Source organism: Coturnix japonica, chromosome 3, assembly GCF_001577835.2.
Source record: "Coturnix japonica isolate 7356 chromosome 3, Coturnix japonica 2.1, whole genome shotgun sequence".
NCBI lineage: Eukaryota > Metazoa > Chordata > Aves > Galliformes > Phasianidae > Coturnix > Coturnix japonica.
The window spans coordinates 45,652,986-45,661,776 of NC_029518.1; the positions used below are offsets into that span (position 1 = coordinate 45,652,986).

The 8,791-nt window shown below is 39.8% G+C and overlaps 1 protein-coding gene across 5 annotated transcripts in view; it reads left to right on the forward strand.

The window, feature by feature from the left end:
• Positions 1–8,791, forward strand: part of TIAM2 (TIAM Rac1 associated GEF 2) — an 85,214-nt gene that overhangs the window by 74,815 nt on the left and 1,608 nt on the right. For all 5 annotated transcript variants that reach the window (XM_015858245.1, XM_015858246.1, XM_015858249.2 and 2 more), the window contains 7 exons: positions 486–665; positions 2,028–2,146; positions 3,868–3,976; positions 5,537–5,595; positions 6,379–6,484; positions 7,245–7,332; positions 8,193–8,347. In XM_015858245.1, coding sequence (XP_015713731.1) covers positions 486–665; positions 2,028–2,146; positions 3,868–3,976; positions 5,537–5,595; positions 6,379–6,484; positions 7,245–7,332; positions 8,193–8,347 — 816 coding nt within the window. The remainder of the gene's footprint in view (positions 1–485; positions 666–2,027; positions 2,147–3,867; positions 3,977–5,536; positions 5,596–6,378; positions 6,485–7,244; positions 7,333–8,192; positions 8,348–8,791) is intronic.

Below are 8,791 nucleotides of genomic sequence, written 5' to 3' on the forward strand. Positions count from 1 at the left end.
TAGGATATCTTTCAATAGAAATAGCTGAGATCTGCAGTTCTGCCTCAGCACAGTATAGAACTGAAGGGATGAGATTTCTTTTGTGACAACTAAGCGGTAGCCTGAATAGCAGCAGAAACATCTGCCACAGGTTTGTGCTGTCTGCAGATTTAGTTCATACTCCAAAAAGCAGCAGCTATATTTGGTTTGCATATGCTTGCATGTTAAATGATGGATGTCGATCAAAGCTGTAATGAATAGCAGAGCAAGTGAGGAATTACTTCCTCTTTCATTTAATTTGATGCAGAAGAGGCCTGCAGTGCAGAGGAATAATGTTACCTTTACATGATTGCTCTCTTAGCCCTTCCATACATTATTTAATGCAGGAAATTACAATGAAACTAATAGTGTAAAGAATCTATTTAATGCTGGTCACAAGTTGCAATTCTGTGCTTTTACACTATGGCTTCCACGTTCAACTGACCAACCCATTCATTTATATGTAGCCAAAACAGACAGTGCCTTTAAGGCCTTCCTGGACGCTCGCAATCCTACAAAGCAACACTCCTCTACGCTGGAGTCATATCTCATAAAGCCTGTTCAGAGAGTGCTGAAATATCCTCTGCTTCTAAAAGAGCTGGTGTCTTTGACAGACAACGAGAGTGAGGAGCACTATCATTTGACAGGTAACTTCTTGGATTATAAAGGAATGAATGTGAATTAGGTCTGGTTTCCAGCCTTTTCTAAAGTTGCAGGTAGCCAATCTGTTAGATAGCACAGAGCTTGTTGAAACTCAGAGAGAATTCCGTCTCTCTCATTACAAACAGTAAGTAGCTTTATTTTGCTTTTAGCAAAAGATTCCCACTTGGTATGTCCAAGTCCCTTTGAGAAATAGGTACAGCCAGAATTAGTCATGACAGACAGAGACTGGGCTCTTTCTCCTTAATCCTTGTGACAGGAGCTCATTATGTTGTTTTTCCACTTGGAAATAACTTGTGGTTATTTAGTCAGTTCTTGAAATGTGTTAAATTTTAGCAGCATCACAGAAGGAAACTTTAGTTGTTTGAGGCTTGGCTGTGATTCTTGCTTGTGTGGAAGCATTCTGTGTCAAGGCTTCACATGCAGAAATACATGGCTGCTCCAATATATATATATATCAGATTCTTTTCCTAGGCTCAGATGCTTGGGATTTCACCCTGACAAATTTCAGTTCACGTCTGTCAGCACTGTACGGATTAAAGTCCAGAGATGAATTTCATGGATCGATTTTCATTTTAACAAAATAGATTCAGGCCAAATACTCTGTCAGCAAAAAGTCATGAAACTGTTATTGACTTCAAAGGGGAGCTTCTAATACTATATTTTGCCATTACAGCCAGGTTGAGGATGACTTGCTTGTAGGTCAATGGTGAATGCCAAACTGCTAAAAGACTACGCCATTAAGAGCTGGCAGAACTAGGGTTATTAAGTGCTCTTATCCAACTTCTTTGTGGATTAACAAGAAAGTAATGCAATCTAGTGTCATTCTTTGCCTAGAAAACAAAATCTAACTAAAACCTGACTATCAGCATTTAATTTCATGGATAATAACCAGCGATGAGTTTGCACAGCCTAGCACTATACTTATTTATGTATTTTGTGATGAGCCAAATTCAATTATTTTTCATTAAAGCTTATTAGATTATTTATTCTAGTATGGGTGCTTATGACTGCATAGCCTAGTGGTCCCGTTTATACAAGATGAAAAAACCTATCTGTGTCTCCTGTCATGTTGTTCTGAACGCCAAATACATGAATATTCATTATTAGAACACTTACTGCTATCTGTTCAGGCACTTAAGAGATCAGATAAGCATTTTTCACTTTGATCAGGAAACGCACTTTCTGCAGCTGCTATGAGAAGCACTAATCTAAAGCTGGAATTTGGATCAACAGACTGGGAATGCTGCCTGATTTTGGCTGCCTCAAGTAGAGTTCTATACAAAATGACATGGTTTGAAAATACAATTGAATTACATAGCTGTCTATGAATTTTTTAAACCTTACAGAAGCGCTGAAGGCAATGGAAAAAGTAGCAAGTCACATCAATGAGATGCAGAAGATATATGAAGATTATGGCACTGTATTTGATCAACTGGTTGCAGATCAAAGTGGAACAGAGAAGGAGGTAAGAGAAGGAACAACATATTTTATTCACTCCTGAAGCATTATTCTTCTAGCTGTTAAGTCTTTATCTCTTGAAGTAATTTTGGGAACTTGTTTGTGCTGTGTGTCCTTCATTCTCCTTTAATATTTTGACTTCCATTTCATATCTGCCTGTGAAACTTCTTTTTGTCAGCAGGTTACAGTAAAAATTTTCAGACAGCCTTCTGGACTGACAAGAATTGCAAGCAGGCATAGACGTTAAGTCTCAGTAGGAAAAAATAAAGACATCTTCCTCTTCTCAAGTGCTGCAGAGATAATCCATGCCCAAAGGCATTCAGATTTTATGCTTCAGAGTTCTTTAGTTCTTAAGACTTTTTTTTTCCACCCATATAAATCAGAGTGGCAATTCTAGGGATTTCACATTAATGTCTGTTATTCTCATTCTCTACGCTTCTAGCGCTGAGGCATCCATGGGTATCTGAGAGAGCAAAAGCCATTAGCTGAATGAACTGTGTACACACACCTCACAAAGCTGGGGCAGCAATGTCTCAGCTTAGGAATTTACATCAAACAATTACAAAGCAGACACAATCAGTAGAGGTAGAGATTGACTATGAAGATGGCAACTCAGTTGTTCTATTTCCTTATACTTAAAGCCAAATCACCTCCGCTACTGATCTTGTTTCTCATCATTTATCGGAAACAAACTTGACAGCCTGAGATATTCTTCAGTTTTACAGTGTAGTCCACTGAAAAAAGAAAAGCCTTGGAGAGCAAGACCTGCAGTAATTCTGCCATTGGCAGTATCATTAATACTAATTACTCTACAGAGACATTTACCTCTAATATATCAGCCAGTTCACAACTGGCTATATGTAGAAAGATCATCAGGTCAACTTAATCTTATAAGCTATAGTAAGATATATTAGTAAGCTAATAGTAAGAACTAGAGCATCCATAACTTAGATGCTATTACTTTTATGGCTATTATGTTTTACAAGGGCTGCTCTGAAAGTAATGCCTCCTATTTTATCCTGTTGGCCCACAATGTCAGAAGCAGATGGTGATGGTATGACTGTACAGGCTGACCCTTTCTGCCAGCATTCTGTTTTGTTTTATTGCCAAGTGACAGATAGCAGCAGAGGGGCAGTCTGACAAATGGCATTCAACACAGAAGTGCATGTGAAGCAAAGGTGCATCACTGAATTCCTCCACGTGGAAAACACTGCACCCAATGACATTCATTGACACTTGCTAAACACTGATAGAGACAAACAGTGGATGTGAGCACAGTGAGGAGGTGGGTGGTGTGTTTCAGCAGTGGTGACAGCAGTGTGAAAGACAAGCCACATTCCAGACAGCCATGCACAGCTGTCGCACCACAAAATGAAGAGCATCTTAATTAGCTCATCCATGTGAATCAACTGATTGTTGAAAAAATAGTTTTTGGTAGTTCAGAGTTTGCTCTATCAAATCTGTGTTATTGTGCTCTTTGTATTTGTTGTAGTTTCCATGGAAATAAATAGGAGGTATTAGTTTCAGAGCAACCTAGGGGGACTACTCACACTTTCCTGCTGTAGTACAGATATCCCTGTCTTGCTCACTGTGTACAGAAATCATATCATTAATGCTATCAGTGTGTACTCATTTTAATATTTACTCCCACCTGTGGATCGTGGCACTGGTGTATATTGCTTATATTTTTTATCTGTTGTTAATTAATTATTGTTTAATTTAATCCAGGTGACTGAACTTTCCATGGGAGAACTTCTGATGCACTCTACAGTTTCCTGGCTAAATCCCTTCCCATCACTGGGCAAAGCAAGAAAAGACCTCGAACTGACAGTGTTTGGTAAGTGTCTTCCTTCCTGACTCTGCTCTTTCAGATCTGAAGCTGAATGAATTAAAATTTCCCTGGACATTAAAGCCACTATCTCCTTACCCTGTAACCATGGGTTATCTGGGCTAGACTTGCATCTGAAAGCATATGCAGAACTGCTACGTTTCCTAATACAAGTGAAAACTTTCTATTTAATTTTCTTGCTGCTCCTGTCTGTTCTGTGAGCCAACCTCATGTGCTCTGTGTTTCAAGTATGGAAATCAATTATTTTCAAACAACAACATTCTCTCTAAGATAATATGGTAAATAAGTCTTTCTAATGAGGCTGGTAGGGAAATAGTGATTTATTTCACTCCTGGGAATACAGGACAGCCTGTTCTACAACTGTTGCATCAAAATGTTTTGTCTCCCAAGCCTCATTCAGATGATTTAAACCTGAAATGTGTAAATGGAAACCAGAGCACAGAACCAATAGTTTTAGTGAACAGTATACATTCTATTAATCATTATTACCTAAGTAATCAAAAGGTTCCACTGAAACATACTAGGCACTTGTCTACATCTATTTAAAAGGTCTTTGGACCCAGAGAATAACTCCAGGTTCATGAGAGACAAGTTTAAGTTTCCAAGTTTTTCTAAGCATGCCAGATAGGGAGAGAGAGTGCTTCTAAACAGAAGAGCAAGTGTGAACTGCTTCCACATATTCACTTGGATGAGCTTCTCAGTGATCCATACATGCCAGCCACTTAAGCCCAGAAAGTGTGAGTTCCCAGCAGGGTGTGTATAAATAAATGAAGTGACTCTGGCCTGATCTAACTTGACTGCTCGTCTGCCACATGGGAAACCTAGTTTTATTCCCACTTTAATTTACTGCAGCTTGAGAAGTGCACTTAATACATGGAACTGGAGGAAACTATGCCCACAGCTGCCTATGCCATACCTATAAGCAATCCCATAGTCCAGATGCATGTTCATTGTCCCTGGTTTTCTGTTCTCTCCTTATTGATTAGAGAGAACATGCCCCTGCCTCACTGGAGGGTGAAAGATTATTAGTGAGCCGGTCCAGTCAGATGCTGTGGAAGACAGAGAGTTCCTTCAGATGGAGAAGTAGGAACTGAGATGAATGTTTGTTTCTAACTGAACAAAAGCTGGCCTGCAGGAAGACTTATCATCCTTTTTCACAGACATCTCTTAGTACTGGCATTTTACTCTGCTTGAAGGTATCCATCCAGAAGAAAACCTGAATCTTTATGTCTAAACTACATCAGCTCAATTTGTTTGTGTGGAGACTTGAAAGAGCCAGGCTGCCAGTAGTTTCATAATGCAAGCACAGAATGACTTCATCCTAAAAGTTCATCAGAAAATTTGAGAATAAACGTTGCTATTGCATGAACAAATGTGGGATGAAAAACTCAGTGCTTTAATACAGAGTAGATGCTTCCCAGCCACTCTGCTTATCTCATCTTATGACTTTTAATATTCAGCTTCTTCAAGATAATATTTTCCCTGAATACTGTATCTGCAATTAAGAGTCTTCATTTTTTTTTCTTTCCTTCTTCCTTTCTTTTTTAGTTTTTAAGAGGGCTGTAATACTGGTGTATAAAGAGAACTACAAACTGAAGAAGAAAATGGTAAGTCTGGTGTGTGTTGTGGTGGATCCTGCTGTAGTTTAGAATGGATCATACTGGTGTTGAAGAGGGAGTGGCTGCGGTAAAATGCCACCTCCTCTCACTGGGCTGGAATATTAACTAGCACAGATACACAAATACTGAGCACTTGTTTTAACAATAAGTTGTAGTTGTTGTGGGTTTTTTGTTTGATTGTTTTTAGTGCTGTTTAGTAAGCTCCAGTATCTTCTCTATGTCACCAGTACATTCCTTTTGTCAGGGATGAAACACTACTATACAGGAATCGCTTCCTTCCCAATGGCTTTTATTATGGTCTACCTTAACACTATGAGGGTTGAAGACCTCTGTTTATAGACCCTTGATCACTTTGAAAGGAAAGGGAGCATTATAAATGTAACTTCCTCTGGCCCCATTTACAAAACTGTATATCCTGAGTATCAGCGGCAGCAACCTGCCAATTGTAAGAGATGAAAGGGCTTTAAGAGGAGTAGCAGCAGTGGTGACATGATTAATGTTTTCTACTAATGTACAGTCCTAGACTATATCTTCATGGAAAGTTTGTTCCCTGGTAGCATTTACATATAAGCATTATTTTATCCATTAAAAAAATGTGCTTTTAAAAGCTGAAGCAACTACAGATTCCAAGGCTGTGTTTATTACCATCCCAGCTACATTTACAAGCACGCATTAGGGGGCTACAGTTTCTCTTTAGTGATGGGTCTAAAATTAAAGCAAAAAAGAACCACTTCATTTCTTAGGAATATCCCCCTGTTTTTGTTTTTGCAGCCTACTAATGTTCGTGCTGCCCATAATTACGGTGACTTGGATCCATTTAAGTTTCGTTGGCTGATTCCTCTATCTGCTCTTCAAGTTAGGCTTGGGAACACAGCAGGTAATTAATTCCCTTGTACTGAAAACTCTGGAATGAATAGTTTTCTGGGATTCTTTAGCACTGCTTCTTCTCTATGTCATTTTGGAGCTGCTGGAAACAGGCAGGTATGGAAAAAGTAGTATGTACTGTTTTCTGACCTCAGAGAACACAGACCTGATTCACAAACAGACTTTCTCAGTTCCATATGCTGGCTTCATCCCTATTCCCTGAGTTAAGGAAGATGAGAGGTGATATGAAGGTATGACAGAATGAAAATTCCCAGTAAGAAGATACCATGAATAGGATGGGGATTTACCTTGGCTGACATCCTGTTAATGCCCTTTCTGTGTGCAGTCTTGAATTTTTCCAGGTGTGGGAAACTGACTATATAACTGGTGTAGTAGAGGGCCATGTTTTTTGTTTTCTCTGAGATGATCTTTACGATCCTGTCCAGTTCTGAGCCTTGTGTAGTGCCACGAAGTGTCTTAGAGGAAATGGGAGAAGGTAATCTAAGGCTGGAAGGCAGCAAGAAGCATGAGAACAGGGGAAAGCAACTCTCCAAGAGAGAAGGTATAATTTTCAAAGGTAGCCCTGCAAGGTTGCTAGAACTAGAGTGTTCAGGGAACATTCTTTTGGGTTCTACCTCAGATGAGATCTTCTGTGGATCTGCCACACCCTATGTTAACACTGCTTTCAGGAGAAGAGGAGCTCTCCACGGGTCTTTCTAATGCCAAAGGTTTTGTGAAGTATATACAAAAATAACACTTTCTTCTATGCACAGGAACAGAGAACAGCTGTATCTGGGAACTGATTCACACAAAGTCAGAACTGGAAGGCAGGCCTGAAACCATTTTTCAGTTATGTAGCAGGTAAGATTTCTATGGAAGTTGGACAAATTACATGAATGAATAAAAAAGTAAAGACCTCTCCAGCCTGCAACCTTTATATCAGCACTTCTAAAGCTGTTATTAGTCTTTAAACCCAGTCACTAAGCCAGTTTTTAACTGCATAAGATATAACAGATTCAACAGTTTGAAACTACACTGAACCCCTACGCTGAACCCCTACAATTCTGTGATTCTGTTAGTGAGTGGGGACAGGACTAGGGGTAATGGGATGAAACTACAGCATAGGAAGTTCTGCACAAATGTGTGGAAGAACTTCTTTACTGTGAGGGTGACGGAGCACTGGAACAGGCTGCCCAGGGAGGTGGTGGAGTCTCCTTCTCTGGAGATATTCAAGACCCGTCTGGACGCCTACCTGTGCAACGTGGTGTAGGGAGCCTGCTTTGGCAGGGGGGATGGACTCGATGATTTCTAGAGGTCCCTTCCAATTCCTACAATTCTGTGGTTCTGTAAACTTGATACAGTGATGAAGTGGAAATCTGCACAGGTGTAGTATCATAAATTTCAGTACGACAGGAGCAGACTAATTTTACCAGACTCTTGGTTGCTTAGCAGAAATTTCCTGACCCTAGTTTGATAACACCACTCAAAGGGTAATCCTTTGGTACCTGAAGTCTCGTTCAGGCTGTTTTAAAGGAAGTAACAAGGATCTCAAAGCACAAGAGTGTGACATGCCTAACAACACAGAACAATGTTAACTGCCAAACTACTACTAAGGAAAGCAATTAAAAACAAACCACTGCACTAAAGGACATCAACTGAACTGAACTGATTTCAGCTGTCTTTTTTCAGATGTGAAAATTAGATTATCTGTTCTCTTGCAGCGACTGCGAGAACAAGACTAACATTGTGAAAGTGATCCGTTCTATCTTGCGGGAGAATTTCAGACGTCACATAAAATGTGAGCTGCCTCTGGACAAAGCCTGTAAAGATCGCCTCATCCCACTCAAGAACCGTGTGCCCGCGACAGCTAAACTGGGTAAGAAACAGGTTCTCGAAGTGAAAAATAGAGGCTGGAATCCAGAGCTGGCAGTTGATTCACAGTTGTTGAAGTGGCTGTATGGTGTCATGTGCCACAAATTCCATTTCTTTTTCAGGTTGAGTAGTTGCAGCAGAGTTTTTTCACAGCTCAGTGTATGACAAGGGCTAGAAGAGATAAACAAGCTTGCTGTCCCTCACTGTATTGTCATGTTTGATTTGTTATTAGCTATCTATCTTAAAAGAAATGTTAATAAGCCCTCATTCTGTTGGTTAGAAACAGGCTCCCCTTGGCATGCAGAATACAGACTTCTTTCCTCTGGGTTATCTCTAGAGTCTCAGCCCTGCTAACATTTAAAACTAAAATAAACAACAAAAGACAGGGCTCTTTTTTTTGGTGTGTGTGTGTGTTCTTAATCTGCATCCCAGCACATACCCTCATTAA